This window comes from Tetrao urogallus (genome assembly GCF_951394365.1).
Source record: "Tetrao urogallus genome assembly, chromosome: Z".
NCBI classification, from domain to species: Eukaryota; Metazoa; Chordata; class Aves; order Galliformes; family Phasianidae; genus Tetrao; species Tetrao urogallus.
Genome location: NC_136816.1, coordinates 33,696,325 through 33,721,360, shown reverse-complemented (window position 1 = coordinate 33,721,360; position 25,036 = coordinate 33,696,325). Strand labels below are relative to the sequence as shown.

The window sequence follows — 25,036 nt, the reverse complement described above, 5'->3', positions numbered from 1 at the left end:
GTTTTTTGTTTTATTTTTTGATTTTTTTAATGGATTCCTATCAAAGCATACAATTTTTTTCCCCACCTGTATTATGACAATCATTTTTTAAAAAGTAACTTACAACCACAAGTATTGGAACACTTTTTCGTAGAACTGTATATGTGAGCATAACTCTTAGTAGGCTCGAAGCCTATAAGAAAGTGAATGCTATAATCAACTGATGACTCTCAGGTTACAGAAAAGCTTTGAGCTTTGAGGATACTTGGGGAGATTGACATGAACAAAGGGAAATGTTATATCAGAAGGCAAGTTTTGTTTTTCTTTCATCTATCTTGTAAAAAAAAATTGAGGAAAAGGGAGGGGAAGAAATTCATAGAATCAACTAAAACTGAGCAAAAATAAAATATACACGTTGTGGTGGGCTCTGAAAAAAACCTTTTCTAAGGGAAAAAAGTATGCACCACAATAAATGATTTTGCAAGTTAATGAATCAAGAATAATAACATAAATTGCTTAAGTGCTATGAAAAATATTCTAGACTAAACATTTATCTTTTAACATACCTGTCGTATAAACGTACATTACAAAAACCAGTAACCATTTTATGCTTTTGTACTTCAGGCATTTTATAAACCACACAATAGTTTATGGAAGTTAAACATAGGAACCTCATCATTCAATTTAACTCGAATGTTTACTGTGAGACTTATGGTGCCTTGCAAAAAGCATGGAGGAGTATTCTCTTCAATTTAGAATTTTATGACTCTTTCTCATCAATAGCCTAGTTACACTCTCTCCACAGTATGCACCGTACAACCTAAACATTTCAGTCTTTCCAGAAAGACCATGTTCAAAAATCAGTAGGAAAATTTACAGGCAAGTTAGTCACAAGCAAGTCGAGAACTAACACTGTCTGATAAAAGAGGCGAAGGAATAAATAAATAAGAATAACTTCAGTATAATTCTCGATTTTTCTCTCTTCTTTACTTCTCACGTTAATATGCATCTGAGCAAGGGCAAAAGTTTATATATCTTAATAAGAAACATTTAAAACTGCAAAAAAAAAAAAAAAAAAAGTGGCCAAAGGATTAAGGTTATTAAGGTTTGTACCTTTAGTGTGAACTCTACTCTCTCAAGTTGAATAAATATATAATGAATGATGCAATATACACACTCCACCAGAGGCCCAGACATAAACAAAACCTTCCCGACTACAGCAAGAGCTATGCTGAAAGGAATTTGACTTCAACAAAGACCCTTATAATAAACTTACAATGATCCCAGCCGTCCAGGGGTTTAGGAGGAAGAGGGCACACACCAGAAATGTGCAAGCCAAAACCACGCTAATGGATAAGAGCAGCCAGTGACGAAGCCCAATGTACTGCTCCCAGAATAGAAACGGGTAACCATTTGGGTAGCTAGCGATCCCGAGGCTGGTGTAGTTATTACAGATAGCTCTCACTTTCTCAATAGCTTCCACAAAGTCAGAAGTCTCACGCAATCCATTGAGGTAGAAAGGAAACTGAGCATATTCTATGGGCTCAGCTGCTGGAACTAAGAAAGGATAGCGACGTTTAAATGAGTGCTTAGGCAGAAGAAGATACACAGAGAGCATGATTAACAAAACATTTTGTTCCCCATAGCAAAATGCTTAAAGTTTTTAAATTTTAATTTTATATCTTTTGAGCAACAAAGATTTTAAAACTAAATACACAAGATGACTATACTTCATCATACAGTGCAAAAGGACAAATACAGTCTCTATTAGGTTCCCAAACAATTTCACAGTAATTTAAGAGCAACAGATATATTTTGAAGTATTTAGTCTTCAGTGCTACAGTGCATTTTAATGACTATCCTGCCAAAAGCCCCTGTCTGCAGTATAAAATAGAAGATCACGTCATGTTAAACATTTCATCCACATTTTATGCAAACACAGTTCCTTTGAAATTAGAGGTGATTTCCCTGTTATTAAAAATGAGGAAAATTATATTCAGTGAGGTAGGCTAATTTTCAGATTTCCACTGACTATTTTGAGCCACATTCAGAAATCAGTGTTACTTTTGAAAAAAAAATCCTTAATATAAACGTAATGGCTCAATAAGGAACATAACATAACATAACCTGTTATCCTTCAATTTGACAAACCAAAACTATACGTACCTCTTCTAGAGCTTAACGCTAAGTCTACTGTATCACATGAAAAAAAAAAGCTTCCACAACAAGCATTCTGTTACTGCCATTGTGTGTTCCAGACGCTGCAGGGTCATTCAGCTGACTTGCTAAACATGATTTGCCCTATTATAATCTCAACTATAAATTTTCATTAAGACAAGACTTGGCTGACTGCCAAAAAGCTCTAGGGTTCAGATTCACTGAAGTACAGCTAGCTTGTTACCGAATCACATTTCCAAGTGCATCAGGCCTCCCTCACATGCCCTCTCCATTTTCCCACTGGCGTGCAACTAGCAATCTTCCCAATAAACTCAAAGCTGAAGCAAAACAATGCAAACTGGCTGCTTGGGAAGACAGTGAATGGCATAAAATAGGATTGTTCCCCTACATAAGTAGCTCTTGTACCTATTGGCGCTGGAAAGTTAGACATATGAGATAACATGATAAGAATCCCTTAAGTATTTAGAATTGAAGACAAACATGATATAATCTCAGTGTTAACACTTCAGAATAACACAGGCAGCAATTTCAAGCAACTTCCAAGTTCCTCCCACAGAAAAAACTATCAGGCAGCGCTAAAAAGTAATGTTTATTACTAGCTTTTAAAGGTTCACAGAATCACAGAATATTTTGGTTTGGAAGGGACCCTTAAGATCAACTGATTCCAGCTCCCATGCTATAGGCAGGACACCTCCCTCTAGACCAGGTTGCTCAAATCCCCGTCAAGCCTGGCCTCAAACACCTCCAGAGCCCTCTCTTGAGCATCCTCAACCACACTGGGCAACTTGTTCTAGTGAAACTTCAAGTGCTATAAAATTCTTTTTCAACATGATAGAACACTGCAGTGGTACCACATTTGCAATGGTGCATTTGTCTCTTGAGGCTACAGAGTAACATAATATATTGTTCTGTTTATGCTTCAGAGCCCTGTATAGCATCAACCAACTAGAGTTACTCGTCCTTGAAAGAAAGAGTGGGGGCACTTATATAAACTGTAGGACGTTAAGATGAAACGTTACTTACTTCTTAGCCTTGTTTCTGGCATATAGTCTGCTTTGTCATGCACCCATTCTGGGCGGTGAGGCCGGATGTTGGCTTGCGAGGCAGCATAGGCCACCGGGTCATTGCTAACCCAGGCTGTCAGGTAGATGTAGAAAGCATTTGGGTTAATGATTCCATCTGCATCCACCAGACGCTGTTTAGTCAACTGCAAAATGGAAAAATTAAGACTTTCAGAATGAGTTTTGGTTTTGGAGCTCTTGCTGTAATGTTTTCAGCAAAAAAACAAAAACAAAACAAAAAACAAAAAACAAAAAAAAAAAAAAAAAACCAACAAAAAACTACTCTGGTTTGACAATAAAATCTAAAAAACTAGTGATAATAAAGTGTTTATTTACAAATTAATACTCATATAGCATTTATCATAACCACTAAACCTGTAGATAGTTCCAGAATAGAGTGAAGCAACTACAGCTGAATTCTGAGCCTGTAGCCACAAACGAAAAAACAACCAAGTTGGAGAAACATTTCAAGAAAGGGAAGAAAATCTGGCAAGAGTCCCTATACACGTCTGTGTGCAGTTAACCTCTGTTGTTAACGCCGAAGGAAATGCCACCCAGTAAATGGAGGAGAGCTATAAAAATAAAACAACATCTGTATAAATTTTGCTAACACTTGCCTACTTTGACCTATGTATTCAGAAAATGCCCAGCATCAAGAAAGTCGACAAGTGCCCTTTGTTACTCAGGTCATCATGAGCAACTGTATCTGTGGGGTAAACAGCAGTGGCACACTTCCAGCATTCTGTAGCCAAACACTCCACAGCTAGGGCCCTGACAGAGGACCCTGGGGGTGAGAAGTATTATTGGGTTTTTTGTTTGTTTGTTTTGTTTATTTAACATTCTGGCCTGGCTCCAGCTTCAGGACTTTTTAATGAAATGAAAAACAACAGTGACGGTCATTTGAAAAAAAGAAAAGAAAAAAAAAAGCTAGATTCTAAAGATCTGGATTCAATTAATCCACAGGATATGCAACAACTGTATGTTTTCAAGCTGTCTTTGGATCTGCATAGTATAGATCTCTGCACCACACTTTTCTCCCTCCCAGGCACAGGAAATTGTATCAGCAGCTGTAGTCCAATCACATTTGTTCCACCGTGTACCTGGTACACACTCCCAAACAAAACCTCACTTAAGGTCTTCTATTCTACTCCCTTTATTTCCTTAATTCACTGCTAAAGCTTCAATCTGATCTGACTGCAGCATTTTACACATCACAGTAACTTTAAATAGTGTGCTCTATAAAATCTTTCACCTTTAATGCCAGCGAAAGAAGGAAAAACAACAAGCAGATCTGCCAAGAAACTCATTAGAAATATTATTCCTCTGCCTAAAAGCACATGGAATCAATAATGATTCAAGGAAAGGAGAAGTTAGATGATTGCAGAATGTCTTCTTCTTATTAAAGATGAAATTGATTTAAATACAATTTTAGTTAAAGAAGTCAAACCTAGTATGCAGTCATCTAACAATGGCTACAGTAGTTGTATGCTGTTATAATCTTCTAAAAGGAGACCAGGTGTTCTATTCAGCAGTTCAGCCAACTGTCATTCCTGACTCTACCACAGTGTATCTGTATTTATGACAACAGTACAAGAATATTATACTACCATTCATCAGTTATCTTCTTCAAAATTTAGGTTTTTAATGAAGTGATAGCAAATACTAGGTGCAACGTCCCAGAGCTGAGCAAAGTTGATCCTACAAGGAAATCTGATTCAAATCAGGAACGATGCTACTTATGACAACATGACTAGCACTGGCTCTGTGTCTCACGTAGGTTCAGCCTCCATACAACCACGTACATAGCTATGCACCTTCCAAAACAAATTCAGTGAAAACAGAGCGCATTTCAGACAGGAGCAGCATGTAACACATCAGTCAGTAATCACCAGTAACAGGCATTCCCAGCGTTGATTGTGAAGGCTTCGCAACACAGCCCAGACAACAATTACACATAGATCTAGCAATGTCAGCAAGGCCATGCAGTATAGTGTGACTTAAACATTTCAATGCAGAAAGATGGAGAAGTGACTACAACATGCTCTTTGCATCTCCTCCGACTCCTGATGACTTTGTGCAGTCCTGTATAAACCAATAAGGACTCTGATACAATACCTGACTGATGTCAATGGGCTTTGCTCGGTTGCCTGTTTGTACCAAGAGTTTGTAAGCCAGAACAGCATCATCAGATCCATTTTTATAGTTGTTATAAGTGATTTTCCCAGTTTCCCAGTCACTGTCAAATGCATCCTGAAGTCCTGAAGAGTTAAGAGAAGCAAAGAGAAAATAGAAGAAACAGGTAAGAAATCAGTATTAGAAACAAATTTCAGTAGGAAGAAAGAAGAATTACTCTTTTCTTTGTAAACTTTGACCATCTATGGCTTAAAGCAAGAAGAAAAAAAATCCATTTGCAACCTCTCATATTTGCACTCCTCATTCAGTCATTGTGTGGTAAGGCATAAGTACTGCTAGCACATTCTGTATTCTGTGCAGAAAAAAAGTGAGAGAAACCAGAAGGTGCACAGGAGAAGCCTCAAGACCATTCTTACATCATGATGAGCAGCAAAGCTGAATGGCAGATGCAATGTGCACTGGAGTTACCAATCATCACAACCAGTAACCTCATCATATAGAGGAGATTTGGGATAAGAATAAGACTCTCAGATCTGACATCCTCAGAGATTTTTCCAAGTTTTCATAGCCTCACCACTGCTTGACAGCAATGCTATATGTGAGTCAGCAACCAAGCACTCTGCTTGGAGAAAAAAGTGGGGAAGTGTTAAAGATGTCTGCAAAAAAAAGTATTTTTCCTCAACGATATACAATTTCAGAATCATCACACTCAAAATCCACTACCACATTTGCATTTATTTCCCCTCAAAACAAAGCTGACTTGGATGGTGCCAAAAAAGAAGAGGCTGAGTTAAGCCTTAGTTTAACATAATTGCCTGCCCTGTAGTTGAAGCCAGAGAACCAATTAGTCCATTATCTGGCAGAAAAACACCCTCCATGCTTCCCCCTTTTCTCCCTCCCCAGCAGAATCCTGGCCAAGTGCATTAAGCCACAGAGGAGGACACACACCACTCTCATTAACCGTTCTGGGCTACTGCAGAGCACTGAGGCAACAGCTCGAACGATGTAACCAGAAATTCCACTACAAGAGGAAAAAAAAACACACTCAAACTTTAAACTTCAAACAGCAACTCAGCTGCTTCTCGAGCACAGCGTGAGTGAACACGATTTTGTCAATTTGTTCCATCTGTTCAACTTGTGTAGCTAATACAAGTCGTGGGATCTGCTGCCAGCACATGTAAAGATCACAGCCAACACCTATTCAGTCTCAACTGTTATTTTCCTCTTTGCCACCTTTTAAGGGGGAGGAACACCTCACGGTACAAATTTGGATCATATTTAGAACAGGAAGCCACAGCCTGGTACAAGTAGACTCTGTGCAAACAGAGGACAAACCGCATGTCCAGGAAAGGGAAGGAAAAGGCCAGGAGGTGGTGGTGGTGGTAGAAATCACCAGCCCACCTCACAGCTGCACTGAGGAGCTATAATGAAAACCATCATTACAGATCTGATAGGTTAGCTACAGCTGTAAGGAGATAAGAATGAGGGAAGAGAAAATATGGCCTGACACTGCCTTGGGGCCTAGGTGCTCACACCATCAAAAAACGCCCACTCCCCTAGAAAGCTGCCTCCTGTGCTGTCTACAAAATTGCTCCCAATGGTAAAGCCAGGAAGTTGGGAACAAAGTGATGCAACAGGCCTGCCAAATCTATCATTGCAGCCCCTTGATACTTGTCCAGGATGAGGATGCTTCCCCACCAGGCTTCTTGAAATCACCAAAGGAACTTCACAGCCCCCTTAACAGTGCTGCTTGTTGGTGCCCTTTGAGTGGGAAAACACTATTTAAGACTTGAAGAAATACATACCCATCCTTCCAGAACACAGTTCAGTTCTCAGTTTCTCAGGAGGTGGCTAGGTGAGAACATTTCTGCTACCATAATTATCATATAAGTGATGATTTGGGGAAGTAAGAAGAAAAAAGCATGAGGGGAAAAAAAGGAGAGCCCAACAAAGACCAGCTCAACTTTTAAGTAGAAATTGTTTCCTTTGGTAACAGGAGCATGCAAACTGCTATGCTAACCAATGCCTGGGGAAGAATTTCCATCCTAATATGTAGGTAGAACTTCCAGACTAATATGTAGCTCCTGTCACAGGGCTAAACTGATATATAAAACTAAATATATATGTAACTTGACCAACCTGTGTTGAAAGGTATGCTAAAAAAGATGAGCATATTTTACACTGCAACAGGCAGAAGTTCAGCTCTTTCACATCTCTCACTCTCTGTCCCTTCACTGCTCCTAAAAGTCTGATAAACTCTCCAGCTCCATTCCCTTTTATATCTTTGTTTCTCATTAGGTATAATTTCTTTACACTTTGGGCCATCTTATTACCGACCTTGCTGAAACTGGAAGTTTGAGGAAAGAATACCAAGATACCACTCTAAATTGAGCCTCATTTCCAGAGAATTTCAAAGTTTGATTGTTAAAATTTCCTTGAGATGAACAGCAGAGTCACTGCTAGCAACATATGCATTTTTATCATAAACTGTTTCCACTAATGATTTTAAAGACTTTTAATCTACTACAGAGGTAATTTAGATTAACAGAAGGTTTCTGCTGATGCCTTTCTGCAGAGAAATGTTTTAAAAATTAGGGAATTTGTATGTTACTTATGGGACATTTTTATATCAGCAGTGACTTTTGCTTTCTAGTTCAGAAGGAGGGGAAGTCCTCCAGAATTATGTGGGAAGCTGAAAAGGGGGTGAAGAAATTCCTACTTAACCACGTGAACAGTTGGCACTATGAAATATAAGATTACACCTTGCAGAAACCAGCCTAATTACAAGCCACCAGGGAATTCAAGCTACCTCATTTAAATTTGGTCACCTACAAAATAACATTTCCAATTGAAAGTTAACACTAGTCATTCATTTATTCAGTTGCATTTTCAGTAGCAGAAAGCACATCAATATGACTGAATACCATGAAAAAAAGTACAGGGAAAATTGCAAGGACAAGTGCATCAGGCTGACAGCACTCTGCTGTAGGGAAACTACAAGCATTCAGCTAAACCAAGTAGGCTATCTTCCTAAAAAAATGCTTTTGCACAACATTGTTGCTTCCCTTCAGTCCATTTTGTAAACTGTTGAACAAATGCATAAATGTCAGAATGCCATCTTGAACCTTTAATCTCCACAGTACTGAATTCCCAGTGAAGACAGTAGGAATTAGGCACATAGTTCAAAAGTCATTCCTACTTTGATTATCCTGCTCTCTTCAGCACACAACAATGCAGCAACAGAACTACTTCCATCTCATAAAGGACATTCCCTCGACCCAGACTAAAACTTCACCCCATTTGTAAAATCTGTTTTCACTTTCCCTTCTCTTCACTCCTTTGATTTCAATCCTAGTTGGCAATGACCATATACCCTTCCGTTCACTACTGTCTGTACCTTCAGATAATCCCTTAAATATGACAACAGTGACAGTTTTTACTATGATAGTTCACTTTCCCCCCAAGTTAATGCCTTGTATCCTTCTCTACTGCTTTGTAAATACAGTATCGGTCAAGATGGCCCAGTCTTAACAAAGCAGTTAGCTGTTTCATCCTAATTGTTCCAGTCCTGAGGAAAGTTGAAAGAAGGGGGAAGGACACAGATATAAACACTAAGCAGTGATCATCGTGATTAATTTGAAACTAGTGCATGATCAAAAGGCAAAACAATATGCTGTCTGTCACAGGGCTGGCACAAATACTTGAACTATCCCAAATCAGGCTTCATGGAAGTGTCCCTGACCACTCCTGTAGAATTTTAGCTCCTTGTGTCCAGGGTACCAGGATACTCACAGCTCCTCTAAAGGAAGAACAGCAGAGGGGAAGGAAGGAAGACATGCAGGCTAAAGTGGACTAGAAAGGCAAGAAGAGAACAGTAACACCTCAAGACTAGCGGAGATGTGGAAAGGTCATATATGAATGTGTACAAGCAGCATAGAGGAGATACGGAGGCATTCGTTGGTGAAGAACAGACGAGCCCTTACCACGAGGAGGGGATTAGAAAGAGGCATCCAAACGTAAAGGTAAGAGGTAGCCTCTGAAGGGAGTAACAGGAAAGAAAGCAATCTCAGAGCAAAAGCAAGTGGCCTAGCCTCCAGCATTTCATTGTGAGAAGCCAGCAAAGCAGCAGATCCAAGACCACCTTTTCTTAATTTTACTATTGTCAAACTGTGCTCATGTTCAGCACTAATATGTGAAGATCCTGAACACAATCTGCTCAGATTTCTACCTCACAGGTTCCAAAGGTAGAACCTGCTTTCCCTATTGTGGTTATTATTTGGTTCTCCAAAAGAAAAGAAGTAAAATAAACACCAGCATTATAAGAGATTGGAAAAGCACATAGAAATATGTTTGCTTAGGAAGCTACAGGGTATGTTAAGGTTTCAATATGGCAAAACACAAAAGTTGTACTGAATTTTCTTCCCATTGACACTGCTTTCTTCCCTTGCTTATGAGAGAAAAAAAAATAAGTAAAACTTACAATAAGGAGACTGCAATGAATGGACCCAGTACATTTTAAAAATAGAAATAAAACAATAAAACAGCTGAGACTCTGTTCTGTTTGATTCTACCGGTATATTATATATGCAATAGACTCAATAATTTTACTATGTATGTCCTTTAGATGCCTCTGCTTTCCCAATACTGCCTAAGAGATTTTCAGAGGGCAGAAAATATCTCCAAATACTGGTAGTTATGTAAATGTTTTCTGAGAATCATTGGCTGCATCTGTCATCTGTAAATAGTTAAGGTAAAAATATACAGTCTCACTAAGTCAGCATAATTAATTTTTCTGTTGGCAAAAAGCTTGCTGAAGATCCTTTCAACTAAAATGGCAGAGGTGAGATAGGCATATTTCAAGGAGAGTGCACTTGCACACAGCAGAGAATAGTTAAATTTGCTGAGATGTAACTGTACAATTTATTTTAAATACAAAAAAATTATTTGTCTCAACAGGCGTTATTATAGTATCTTTAATATCTTTATTATGCTGACTTCAGTATAATTATCATCAGAGTACCTGAAAGGCTGTGTGTCTCTCATCTCAACCTCTACCCCTTTATAATTCAGCTCAGAAAAAGCAGCACCACACAAATAGCAAAGATACTTGACTAGAAATCTAGAACGTGTGGTGCACTCATGGTCCAATAAAATGCCTAAACCACACTGGATTTTATTCATGCCAGCAGTCTCAGCTGAAGCCAACAGGATTGCTCGTGCTGAAAGTTAAGCCCGTGCCAAAATACATTGCTGAGGTGGGACTTTTCATTTACTGTTCTCAAAACACTCAGCAAACATTTATTTTCCCAAGACACTGGACCATATTTGGCCACTAATTTTAATCAGAATTCCTCACTGTTGTTGTTGTTTGGAAATTAATGGCATGAGATTGCCTCTCACACTTACAATCTTTAAAAGCTTCAAAACTGTCTTAAGGAGTAGTAAACTTAGCAACAAAGAAGAAAACTGTTGAAGAAAAAGGAAAGCAATATTCAAACTCAAATCAGAACCTCGGCATCCCCCTGCTGTAAGCAGTCTTTAACTGTGTGGCTATATTGGAAAACAGAAATATTACTACAGTGATTAAGTGCTTGCTAATGCAGAATAAAGGTACATTTGTGCAATTTTTCTCTTACCTTGCAGCCAGTCTCGAAAGTAGTGTAACCACATTTTGGGAAGCTGCCTATCCTCTTCCAACAAAACATATGTCACATTGCTGAAACTTCTGTGAAGTTCGTAAAGTAAGTGCTGGACATTTGGATAGTCTGCTTTCTGTGTCACTATGTACATATTGTAAAACGAAAAGTACTTGAACTGTGCGGCAATGAAGTCATATTCCCGTGTCTCCCGAGGTACAATGTCTGTGAGATCTAGCCCATCTCTCACCCGGGTAGTTCCATAGAGGCTAAGCCCAAGTAGGCCCAGGAAAAGAAAAATAACCACAACCTGCAATAGCAACAACAAAAACAGAAATGCATTTCGTTTTAGGTTTCTTTAGAAACTAACAATTCATAGTGGCACACAACTGAACTAGATTCAACATTAATACCCATCACTACATACTCTTAAGCCTATTTTTCTTATCTGTTTTTTCATACACACATGCACATAATGCAAGGCTTAGATAATTTGTGTTTTACTGAAAGGTCTCTAAAGCATGGATAAAAAATTTATATGGTAATAAATAATGGCTTTAGTTACATAGTTCACAAGCTTATGTTACTGTAAGTCAACAAACCCTCCCCCCCCTTTAATTTACCTTTGAAACTATATGACTATTCTGCTAGGGATATAAAATTTTTGAAGTATGAACAAACCTGCAAAATTATTAAGAATTCCTATTGAAAAAATTTTATTCCTTAGTTCATTATTGTTTATTGCAAAATATTTATTCCTTAGTTTATTATTATTGTCAGGGCAATTTTCCTTGCAGACAACGCAGAAGTCTTTTTTCAACAAACAGGTAAACTGTTCTCCGATTACCTTAGCTTTTGGTTTTAGGAGGAATGGCGCATAATGTTTTTCTGCAAAAGTTGAGAGTGTCCACTTTGTACAGGGTGGCTCAAGGCAATGCACACTGGAGTCCGAGAACTGGGAGAGCAAATCCCTTGTCGAGCTTGTGCTTTCTGGGCTCTGGCAGCTAAGACTATCTTGAGCCACTGTCACAGGCTGTACTGATATTTCTGATCGTGGCTCCGCAGTGGTGTAGTACACTTGTGTATGAGGATCATACTCAGTGCGCAACTGCACTGTAGACTGCATTGTAATCTGAGTTTCATGTGCAAAGCTGTGACTGCTGTACGGGGGTGGAGGACTGTAACAAATATTGTCATTTTCTGCATATGCTTGAGGCTCGATCTGAATCACTCTAGTGACACATGGACTGTAAGAGAAGAAAAAAAACATTGCTTACATTCTTATTTTAATCAGACTAGGCAGGATAATCTGCTTCTGCCTGAAACCGTTTCTACTACTTTCAGATGGTTTATGCTAATTATCATACTTCAACATGAATCTTCTCCAATTCTAAATGCAGATGCTACTTAGACATGGTTCTAATTGTAAATATCCACAGATTTCTTATCCTCAATGAAGCAGAAACCACCATTTGTCTGAAGACATCGAGATAGACTCATGTAAATCCATTAATTAATTATACATGCTAATCAGTTCAATAGCCAGGTAGTCACACACAGTCTGAATGTGTAATGTGTATGTGAGTTTGCATTTGTGCAACCACACTTAGAATTAGGCTATTTAAATGAAAATGTAAACATAAAATACTGAGTTCTTCTGTTTAGAACAACTGAAGTAACTGTTAAATAATAGTTAAGCCTTCTGCGTAAGATCTCAGACTTCTGCGAGGCAGCTTGAAACCACATGCCACACACACACAGAATGTTTTAAAAATGAAGTAAACATATGCAAACATGCATAGGCATTGCCCAGGTAGGATGGGCTAAATGAAGAGAGAACATTTCAGAAGTATTTTTTGAAGCATTCTTTTTATTTTAGTCTAAGCGAGAACATAATATATTGTGATGGTGGTGCTGGTTTTTGTAATTGACAGAGATATTTTAGTCTAAGTGAGAACATAATACATACCTAGTTTGTGGTGGTGGTGGTTTTTTTTTTATTGACAGAGATAAATCTCTTCTTGTAAATAAGAAATGACAAACTGATGACAGAAAATGGCATATTTTTCATCAAATGAATAAAACCTACCTAAAAAAAGAGGTATTCAGAATGTTGCTTACCTAAACAAAACAAGCTGTTATTAACTGAATTTCCTCATATACAAATAAGCTCAAATTCTAATAAATATTTGGTGCAACTACTGGTGGTGGAATACATGGGCAGTCTGATTGCCTCCTACTTTTGAGAATTAAGCCTCCAAAACTGAAGCACATTAAATTGTCCAGTGAAAATACAACTTAATCAGAAACAGAAAGCAAGAGTCCTGTCATGTGATCAAATCCTTGTTCTAGCCACTCACTAAAACAAATTTTGGAAAGTCCTTTCTCTCTTTGGTATCAAAATCAAAAGGTCAAATACACAGACAGATCACAGTAGCAAACACAATTTGGTCACTAGCAATATGATCAAGACAATAAAATACTGCTGCAGTGAACACCCACTCTGGACAAGGAACAGTAGCACTCAATGACCACAAAAGGACACACCTCATCAATCAATCTGTCACACATTCTCACCTTGTAAAACAGCAGAATATATCCAGTCTCCTGTCTTCCCGACGATAAAGGTCCATGCTCAGTATAGCAGGAAAAATTAGCAGAACCATTGCGAAGTTGAATACCACCACAACAGCTGCCTGGAGATCAGTCATAAGAGAAGCAGTATTGATTCTTAGCTTCATGGAGGCCATCATTTTTACAAAGCTTTAAACCTCCTTTCAGTTTCCATTTACCTACTCATTTATCATACCTACCTGTTAGGCACTTTCAAGCCTCTCCTCAAGGGAACTTAATATATCTCAATATAACTCAATATAAGTTATAACTCAAGGGAGTTATATTTTTACTTTTCAGTTTCATTATGATAGTCCTATTGTAGTTAGTTTCTTTTAATACTAAACTTCGTCTGTTTTAATGTGTCTGTGCCTGGAGATGTAGTGGCACCATGATTTTTAAAGTGGAAAAGACATGAATTAATAAATCACCCATTTGCATGAGATCCCGCTCTGTTCAGTCTGCCATTATAAAAAAGATGGAAGCATAAGAAAACCTGGAATAAGGTCTGATGCTCTCACATTTAACAGTTGTGAAGTTATTTAAACATTAAAGCACATTTTAAAATCAATAATGAAGAAAAGGTTCATCAAACTCTAATGAAACTACTAATATTATGCACTTGAAAGACTTTAGAAGTCCAGTCAGAAAGAATAACATTTTGGGATTACCTCGTAGTATTTTCTAAGCAGCAGCAAAACTAATCCAACAACACATAGTAAATCTACGTATTTGTGTTAATCAGAAGTCTACTAATGATCCAAGTCTATCAAAAGTCTTAAACTGGAACAATAATGCATCCTAAATTGGAAGAAGAATACTTGCTTTAATTTGTAAAGTGAACATTAATTAAGGAAAAAAAAATCCCTGCACGCCCACCTTCAAACTATACTTCAAATCGTTTCCCATACAGAGATTCTCAGGAAATCTCCATAAACATACGTAGCACAGCATTAATCATCATCATTAATAGCATTTACTTGTAATGTGAAATTACTAAGAGCTCTAGCTGTCAAAAAGGGAAACCTGAGCACAGGTAAGACTGGAAGTTAACAAGTAGTATAGTAACAGATATACTGAAAAAAAAACAACCCAGTGGTTGAGTCATCAACAAGTGGGGAAAAAAAAACTGAGATCCTTCTGTTTTAAACCTTCTATGTTACCAAATGAGCAACAGGCAACCTAGTTTCATAACAATGAAATTATAAGAATTAATATTTAAAACAAATAAAATCAAGTGGTGCACTTGATACAAACATGCTGTCATTCTTTCAAAATAAATAAGTTGCTGCTTTTGACCTTGAAAAATCAGCCTTCAAAATTGGTAGCTGAAAAGATGTTCATGTTTTAAAAATTCCTGACCTATTGTGGTACTAAATTTTTCTCTTATCTTTCAAAATCAAAGTATTAATCTACTAAATGACTTTTAGACTTCTGAAGCTGTTAAGTTTGATTAAAAGACTAGATATTATTTCTGTGTTTCAAAGAGCATATTAAGTTATGTAAATACTGTCTTGTTAATTCAATCATAAAAACACTGAATGCAAATGTAGTGCTTACTGTTGTTTCTCTTTTGCTGTCTTCAGATTCTTAAATAATTTTGGTCCTGCTAATTATTTGTAGACTTAACTACTGCATGAGTGTTTATTTATTATTTAAAACCTAGTTATCATTTAACCATATTTGAGAGAAAAGATCCATTCATTGTTTCACTATTTATAAATAGCCACACAGAAAGGTACGTAAGGTACGTGAGATAAAGTGATTTTCTTTTGATCCTCTCTAGAATAAATCGAATCTGTTACAAAAACAAATGGCTGTTGTTGACAACATGGTGTTGCTGGACCTGCTTACTACTTTTTTTTTTTATTGCTACTAAACCACTGAAAATTATATCACCCATTTGACATAAGTAATCAGTTGTGTCTAACAAAGTTCTTTTGTCAAGGATGAGCTAAGTTTTACTGAAAGTGTTAAAATGTGAAGTTTTACTGAAATTAATCTCATCTGATGTCTGACAGTAATTCTTACTTCTCCCTGAATGGCTGAAAAATCAAAATTCCTCTACTCCTACTCTGTGAAATTCTGAAAAGAGTTCATACCTTTTCGGTTCCCTCTTTAGACACTAAAATCCTTGAAACTCAAACATTACTACCCCTGGGAACAAATACTTAAGAGTATGGCAGAGATAAAACTAGTTAGCTATATTCAGGTGATTCTGAATTAAGAATCAAAACTAATGTAACTGCGAAGAGTAAATCTGCTTATTAGCATGGCATTCCCATTCCTCCTGCAATCAAATAGATTTTCCAATGCATCCTATCATTTCTGAAGTACTAATCTCCAAAGGTTAAATGTTTTTAAACAATCACCTCCATTCTTATTTGTATTTTAACAGATCCCTAGAGTTTAACACATTTCCAGCATGCTGCAGGCTTTCTTTCCTTCACCTACCTCACCAGCATTTCAAGGTTGCAAAAGTGCTCAGTTTTCAAACTTAGAAAAACATTGCTCTTTTATCAGTTCTGCCTGTTGCCTTGTCAAAAGTCTCCCTGTAACCTGACAAGGTTCAGTATGCCTCCCAGTTCCTGCTGCACATCCCCAGCTCCACAACCATATGGAAATATGTGACACGAGAGAGCAAATCAAGGCCAGATTAATAGAAGGAAGGAAGAACTAGTGAAGGTGACTAACTGTCTGATACGATACATCAGCCACCACCTCCTCTCCCAGTACTAATTAGGACATCTGATGGCTCGGAATGGAAACGTACAAAAAATGTGATCATGGCAATATTCCCTATCTGTAATGACCACATCCATTGAAAAGCACCAACAAATCTGTGGTTGCACAGCTTCCAGAGGGGGGGCAATCTGCTAGCAGTACTCAAGCTGAAAGCATGCCTTAGTATTTTGGGAAAAGGGCATCTGCTCTTATCCCTTCAGAAAAGAGTGATCAAATGGAAGAGCCTTAGACTCTCATCCTGAGAAATCAGTGAAGTTAAGATTAGTGTTGGACAGGGAAATTAAAGGAAATGAGATCAGGAGGAAGCAAAATAAATATTGCGTTAATCAGAAAAAACATTGGTCATTTTCTGAGAAATTTGCTCCAATTTTGCATCTTTTTATAAGCCTAATAGTTGCCTGCTGCAACTGTTAACTGAAACAGAAGAATGGCAGTCTGTGTTGGAGGCAGCAAGGGAGAAGGGAGCCAAGCTGGTAGGCTGGGGCCCTGCTTAAGGTATGTGCTGCTATTTGCCATTCCTGGCAGCCCACCCAAGGAGACTGTGTGTGCTGTATAGCTAGAGGTGATGAACAGACGAGGAGGTCTGTCAGGGAAACTTCCACTCCACCACTGCCTATCTGCAACTCCCCCCTGACAACGCACAGTCTCACATCTCCCCCTTCCTTTTCCCCTTAGGCTTTAATTTTGCTTGTTAAATTCTCTTGTCAGGAGCAGGGAAAGCTAAAAGACGTCGGTAAAAGCAGGGGGACAAACCACTGCAGCAGAGTAAGATGATTTGAATGAGTTTAAAAACCTACATTCTTTCTGTCCACAAAACCCACCACCACCACCTGGTAATGTACTCTTACATTTAGGGAAAAAAAAAGAAAAAAGAAAAAAAAAAACCTTGTCATTCTTACTGTGAGGGAAAAAGCTGCTGCTAAGACTTGTTGGGCAAAGTTCCACCTCTACTGACTACTAAATCTACACCATTCCTCAACTGCTGGGGAGGAAGTTTCCACTATAAGCAAGAAAAGTTAGGTGAATTTTTATGAAACTGTGCATTCTCTTCTTTGGTGCAGAATGTATTCCATAAAGGTGTCTTAACATTTTGTCTGAGGAAAAAATTCAGCTCAACAGTAGTTATACTCTGCCATACCTCCTTCATTCACACTCAAAATAAAGAACAAATTTAAGATATTTCTACTGTGAATTTTGAATCAGTTTTCTGATTCTCTGCAATTGTGATAATGTTTCTCTATCCCATCCACGCCCAATTTTAAGAAATGAAACATCTAAAAATTCAGAACCTATTCGCTCAAAGTTCTAAGCATTTTCTTATAGGTGATTCTTGGGACTGAATTATTTGAGAAACCATCAGCTTCATGAAGCCTAAAACTGTTTCAGTAAGGAGCTAATTAGATCAACAAATGAAAAAATGCAAACAGTCAAGAAACTAACACAGTCTCTGCCACATAACAAAATTAATTTCTAAAATCTCACTTTCAAAATGATCTTTTTTTGTTTGTTTGTTTTTAACTCAGCAAGAGCTAAATCCAGTAAACTCCAAAAACAACAGCAAGCTTTCAGAGTTTAAGTTCCATGAAGTAAACAAACAACTCAGGGCTATCAATAAGCTGCTTTCGCTGGAAATCAGAACAGAAGCTGAAAAAGAAGAAAGCATGGACACGCAAAATGTCAGCTTCCAACTAAAAGACAGACTTGTACATGCAGGAAATCATTTATTCTCCCTCAGCAGCTGGATTATTTTACAAATAATGGGCCTCAAAAGCTATGGAAACTTTGAAAATTATCTTGTAGTATCTTAAGAAAAGTGAATGAAGAGTAAATAAGGTCAAGATCAATTCTTTTTCTAAGCCCATCTGTTAAAAATTCACTACCTAGATGAGAAGAAGGTAGCCACTGTGGAAAATAAACTGCAATATTTCATTGCCTTCTGAGTCAAAAGCAATCAAAGATGGCAGTGAGTTCTTTAAACATGCCCAAGAGAGAAAGGGAGAAAAAAGAGTGTTAGTAAAGAAATCCATATATAAATGCATACTATCCATGAAAACCTGCCAAGGTTACCTGATTCTGAATGCTGTAAGTAATGCACGATCTGACTTTGATCTTACCTGGTGAAGCTAGACAAGGCAAGAAATAGATGTTACTTTCCAACAATAAGCGATAGTGGTTTCTGATTTATCCATGTTTTCTAGTTCCAATAAATCTTCAGTACAGATTTTCGGCTGCCTTTTTTTTTTTTGCCCATATTTTCAAATCATTCCTATACATGAGGGCTGCCCTTTAATAATGCCACCTAGTTTATTATGCTGGGCCACAAAATCAGAGGCCAATAGTGGTGGTATGGCAGTGGAGATTGAACTGATATTCCAGGACATTTTGTTGCTGTGCAACCAATGGCTGCAGAGGGGCTGTCTAATAAAATAGTGTCAGACACAGAAGTGCGTATGAAGCAAAGATATGGAATTGAATTCCTCCATGTGGAAAAAAAATGGCATCCACTGACATTCATCAACAATTGCTGAACATTTTTGGAGACCAAGCAGCAGATGCCAGAACAGTGAGGCTATGGTTGATGCGTTACAGCAGTGTGAAAGACTAGCTGTGCTCTGGATGGCCATGAAGGCTATTATGAGTGCAGCATGCGGGCTCTTGTTCATTGCTGGCAAAAATGCATAGCTAATGGTAGTGACAACATTGTAAAATAGTGCTTTGTAGCTGAGAATTTGCTCTACCAAACAGTGTTATTGTGTGCTTTGTATCTATTGCAGATTCCATGGAAATAAATAAGAGGCATTACTTTTGGAGTTACCCATGCATGGGGTTGTTATTTAAAAACCAAAGACAAATTACAAATGTGAGAAAGGACTCAGCAATTGAAATGCTAGTTTTTGAACATCCAAGCAATCCCACATATAAATTCTATATTAATCACTGCCTTAAAACAGACTTTGATCAGTGTTTTCATTCTGAATGATGTTGACATGTTCATACACGACTGTATTGAAATCTCATTGGGATCTTCTTATTTGTCATTTTATTCTGTGGACAGCTTTTTAGTTTTCTGATTCACTCTATATGGTGATAGCAGGTAAGAACAAAATACCTCAGGATAGGTACACTTAACTTGTACTGAGATTACAGTAATTGCAGCTGTTGTCTCCACTTACTATCCAAAGGCAACCATTCATGTTCTGATGCAAAGAATGAGATGAGAGGCTGAGCAAAATCTGATTAGAGAAGAAAGAACTAGTTTTGTTGGTTCCTGCTGAACAACTTATAGGTATGATTAGGACAAAATGGCTAATCTCTGTTAAGTACTTCTTATGGGATGCGTTCAGGATGTAGTAACATCTACAAAAGCACAGTTACTGCTATGACAGGAAAAAAATACTTCTCCTCTGATTCCTGGTAAGGATGTCCAGTATCCTGTTAGGTGTTTAAAGTGCATGTTGGATGCTGAATCTTGACTACAGATTTAGAAGATACGAAACACTTCTTGCAAAGTATTACACTTCAAACATAATCTCCACATACAGAGACCAGTCTTTGCTACAATTATAATTCTATTATGTAACTATTACATCGCCTATAGAATAGACATCTGGGTTTCAGCAAATCAGCAGAGCTAAATTCTGCTAACCACTCAGGACTCAGCCATAGTTTTAGTTGCCACAGACACCTGCCCAACTGTGCAGCAAACCAAAGAGGCCTTTACTTCCTCCATTGTTCAATACCAAATTGCCTATTGAGATGAAAATGGCAAATGAGTTACTAAAACTTACTGATCATGTAGCTGCCATCTCTACTACTACTGTAAAGTTTACTACTTTACAGCTTAAAGCAGGCATATCTAAATCTCTGACAGCATTAATTGCCACATACTAAGAAAAAACTAAAGTCTTTGCTTCCTCTGGGTAGCCAAGAGCTGCAGGAGAATGAAAAATAATAGAAAAACCCGCTCTATGACAGAAGAAAAATGACTCCTGAAAAAGTAGTTTGTCTGTCCCACATCAAGGTCAGGCAGCGCTATAAATTCTTTTTGTGTCAAAGCAATGTCTGATAGGAAACTCCCAAAGATTTCTTCAAGTAGTTTGTTTATAAAAAAAAAAGCTTTCTTCAGCATCGTTAATATTTCATCCTCCTGAAGGCATATTATCAGAAACAAATACGAGAAGATGGAGGGAAAAAGGAGAGAGTAATACATGTTTCAGCCCATAAAATTAATGTTTTCTCTCAAAGTACTTGTAATATAAAATTCCTGAAGTTCTCTTCAGGAGATTTTATATATATATAAATATACATATTGCCTTGCTCCCAATTAATATATATATATATATAATATAATATATATATATATATATATAATATATATATATATATATATTATATAATATATAATAATATATATATATGATGGCAAGTGCATTCTTGCTGCTGTCACTGAATGTTGGTTACAGTTCTAAAAAGCAGCAAATTAGGCAAACCTGAATGAAAGAACTGAATTCCCACTTAGGAACATTAAAGTATACACTCAAGTGCAGTCCAATAATCTTGACTGCAGTAACAATGCAAATCTTTCTAATGACTTGTCTCTTCTTAGTTGCAAGCATCCTGGTTTTTGCACTTAACCCAGTTGTGGAATGGCAGTGCACGCTACCATCAGCTAATAGAATGCAAGAAATTCCACAGGAGGAGCAGAATCAAGGGCAGATAGCTACTAATTCAGCAGCCTGCAGAAGCACTGAATGTGGATTTATTACTGTCACTAACAGGTATCATCATTGGTCTCCCACAACTGGAACACATATAAAAGCTAACAAAGTAGCACATGAACTTACTTGGAGTGAAAATGCTCGTAAAGCAGGAATAGGGATTAAGGCAGCCATAAAGAATGCAGTAACATTGCTAATAGATGTAAGGGCTACACTCGCTCCTGTTCGTTTCAAACATTCACCTGTTCTGTCCTGCAAAAACAAAAACAAAAAACAACAGCATATCTTAAAAGTCATGTGAATAAAACAAGGTCCTGCAAATGATATGGTCATTCCACAGATACAACACAGCAGTAATGAAAAACTATCACAAGGAAATTCCAAATGCAAGTGCGTATTTAAGAGTACGTCAATAAAAAACACACTAAGAAAGTATACTGTGCAGGAGAAAAGCAGATGACACATAAAATACTGATTTACTTTTTGTGGGTAGAAAACATTATAAAAATCTGATTCTAGCTTCAAAAGACAAAACTAAGTTAATACTGTCATTATATTGAATTATCTGCAATTTAAGGATGTATTGTCTACTGATGGAGTCCATGGATGTCCATCTGTTACCATTTTTCAGACAAAATAAGCATGCATTAACACCATAGATTCATACTATACACATCTTGAAGTATGCAATGTAAAAACAACTCCAAACCCAGGAACAACCACCCAGGAAAATCAACAGAAGCAAGCATAGGAGATTTTCTCAACCAAATAGGCTATAGCAGAGTAGCATTGTAATGTCTGCATGCTGAACTAGCTACGAAGATAACAGGGAAGATACTGCTTGTATATAACAGAATAGGCAAATTTATGTTGTTTTTAAATAATCTGTACTTTGGGTATGAAATCTGAGTGAAAGATACAAAGGTTAATAAAAGGAAAAGATCACAGAAGTGATGACAGATTTCATAATATGAATGTTATGTTTTGAAATGTCATGGTCAATTATAAAGGATAAGAAAGGAAAACAGAAGAAAAACTCTTAAAATCACAAATTAAAAGACATAACAAATAAAGGTAACAGATAATAATTTCCTTCTTATTGTTGCTCTAAAACTGTGTCCTTCTATTGAAAGCATTCTACCATTTTAATGTCAGACTCACACTTGAGTTCTCAAATTTACATTACTGATATTTTGAGTAAACTTTATGCAAATCAGGGAAAAAACCTCTAAAGAAAAAAAAGCAACTGTTGTTTGTTTAAAATCATTACTAATTCATTATTACTTCAGTATCTTTCCCTATAAGAAGCCTTTTATTTCACCCTAACTCCCCACTTTCTCATTACCTCGAATGGAATTCTCTTATTCTGTCCTGTTTCACTAAATGCATGAGCTAGAAGGAAAACATCATCTACACCAACTCCGAGAGCAAGAAAAGGCAGAACCTTGGGGAGAAAACAAAACAAGTAAAAACAATGACTCCTGTTTTATCATCTACCATGCAGCTTGCTATTACATGGTTAGTTGAAGTAACTTTACACTTTCGACTTAACACAGGGACACAGAAAAAAAGTATACAGAATCTAATAATTATATAAACCACTGAGTATCTGTCTTTTTCTTTAATATCGTTTGGCATCATCATCACCTAATTTCTCACAGTTCAAGTTAATAAATAGGAGAAAAGCACAAGTGTAGAACAGCAATACAAATAATTTGGTAGTTTATTTTCCCCAAAGATTCATATGTGTTCATTCACTAACAAAGTGCTAGTAATCAGACTTTTGGCTCCTAAATACCTGAGTTGTGGCAGCATTAAAGGAAATTCCAATCAGTGAGCACAGACCCAAGCCTGCAGCCACTGACAGTGCAACCAACAAGACTCCTGCCAGCCCCACGGCACCCTGAGACTTGGCACAGTCCCACCTCAGCATTGTTAAACAGGCGTAGGCAAGCTAAAAGGAAGGGTCAGGGGAAAAGGGGAATTAAAAAAAAAAAAAAAAAAAGTATTAGAATGGATTGTTTTTTAGAAATGATACCCTCTCTTCCACACATATCTTTACAAGCCTTTTTAAACAGAATAAACACACTGGATATTTTACGCTGAAATGACAAAACTTTACAAACAGCAAATTTATTTTAAGTATGAAAAAACTGCTCTGGACTATCGACTAGTAAGAATGAAGCAGATATTTAAACCATGCACTACTTCTAGAAACACATAACTATAATTTGTTTTATTACCATTAGTAAGTAGCCACTAGCTACTCTGATAACACTGACATCAGAAAATGACTTTAGGATGTCATCCAGGGTAGTTGTAGTAAAGGAAAGCACCTTCTGAGTAGAGTTTTGTGCAACACTTTGATGAACAACCTAGGAATAGAAAATAAAAGAGCAGTTGTGTGAAAATTAAAAAAAAAAACAACAACAACAAAACAACCCAAAAAACCCCATTTTCTACAGCAAACACCTGAAACTGCTTTTGCCTGTTATAGCATAACTGTTCCTGTTATAGCATAAACCTTACACAAGAGATTTCACTAATTCTAGATGAAATATGCTCCATAACTACTTCCTGAAAGCTACTGTTTATCAAGTAAGAATCTGCATGCTTTAGAAAAGTCTACTGTATTCACAGATTATTTCAATTTCAGTGTAAAGGTTTTCTCTTTCCATAACCTTGCTGTTGAAAAGTCTTGCCTTTAATCCAAGGCCAGCATGCTCTTCAGAACGCTCCTCTTTCCCCCATGGCAGGGCTATTTCACAAAGGTCAGAAGAGGTCACAGTTTGGGACACAAAGGCCAGGCACCGTCACGTGGCCTCCCCACCCGGACTGTTGCTGGGAGAGCAATTGATGCCTAGCCTATGATGCAATTGATGCCTAGAAAATTGATGCCTTTTCCAGACACCTTTAAAACAATCATTGTAACCAATTGCTTTTAAATTCCAAGTAGCTCTTCAGTTCCTTCTCACTCTCAGCAAAGCAGACATGTTCAAGACACCAAACAGTAAAGTCTTCCTGGCTTCACAAATATGAATAATCAAGCAGCTTATCAGTTAAAAAAGAGACTAAATCAACTTCAAACTGGGAGGGAATAACACAGTTTTAGTTAAGCATCTTCTTTGAAGGAATACTATAAAAAGCTATAGCAAAGGACAGTGGATCTCAGCACAACTTTATACTATGGTATCTAGGTTATTTTCACTTTTACCTCGACATACATCCTCTGCCAGGCTTCTAGAATTGCTGCTGCTTTATCCTCATTCCAGTTGATATGTGAAACGTATTCATATCCCTTGAAGTGCTCATACATTTGCTTAGGAGTCATTAACTGAAACATGGTTTGCAAAGCCTGGGCACTGTAACAGAGAGAAATAAGAGGAGGAAGAGGCATAAAATCAGTATTTTCAGTAAATTATTTTAATGGCACGAAATCCCAAAGGAGAGCTTAATAGCAGCTTGTAGGAGCTCTTGATTTTATAGAGCACATATTCATATTAAAATTGAATAAAGTATAATTATTCTAACTATGTATCTGGTGCAGCTGTATGGGTCTTTTAAGTACTGAGGTTAAACTTAGTTTCACTGAAGTTTATTTTACCATTATTTTTTTACAGGATCACTTCGGGGAGCAAAGACTGTAACTCAATTATGAGGATCATGATTAACGGATAACCTATTACTGTGAAAATGACACAATAGTTATTTCTATAAGATCTTGTAAAAGCAATTGGCGATTTGTCATTTGAAAACCTTGGTCTTCTTTAACCATTCGAGAGAAATGCCATATTTAACTCCTGGTGTCTAGCAAACTGGAAGGAGTTTGGCAACAATTATCCATGGCAACATCCCACAACATGCAAATGTATCCGACAATTTTAGAAGCTTAAGGAGCTACATTATTTTTCACTAAAAGCATATTCTTTGGCTTAATTGGTGAAAGATTTACTGCAACAAATAATTCTTCAAT

At 37.2% G+C, this 25,036-nt stretch overlaps 1 protein-coding gene across 1 annotated transcript in view; it reads right to left on the bottom strand.

The window, feature by feature from the left end:
* Positions 1–25,036, bottom strand: part of PTCH1 (patched 1) — a gene marked incomplete at its 3' end in the record, with an annotated part of 62,202 nt that overhangs the window by 8,528 nt on the left and 28,638 nt on the right. The window contains exons 8-18 of the mRNA XM_079548794.1: positions 24,278–24,425; positions 23,307–23,438; positions 22,862–23,017; positions 22,409–22,507; positions 21,190–21,315; positions 13,565–13,683; positions 11,835–12,234; positions 10,988–11,297; positions 5,334–5,476; positions 3,181–3,364; positions 1,256–1,536 (exon numbers count right to left, since the gene is read on the bottom strand). Coding sequence (XP_079404920.1) covers positions 1,256–1,536; positions 3,181–3,364; positions 5,334–5,476; positions 10,988–11,297; positions 11,835–12,234; positions 13,565–13,683; positions 21,190–21,315; positions 22,409–22,507; positions 22,862–23,017; positions 23,307–23,438; positions 24,278–24,425 — 2,098 coding nt within the window. The remainder of the gene's footprint in view (positions 1–1,255; positions 1,537–3,180; positions 3,365–5,333; positions 5,477–10,987; positions 11,298–11,834; positions 12,235–13,564; positions 13,684–21,189; positions 21,316–22,408; positions 22,508–22,861; positions 23,018–23,306; positions 23,439–24,277; positions 24,426–25,036) is intronic.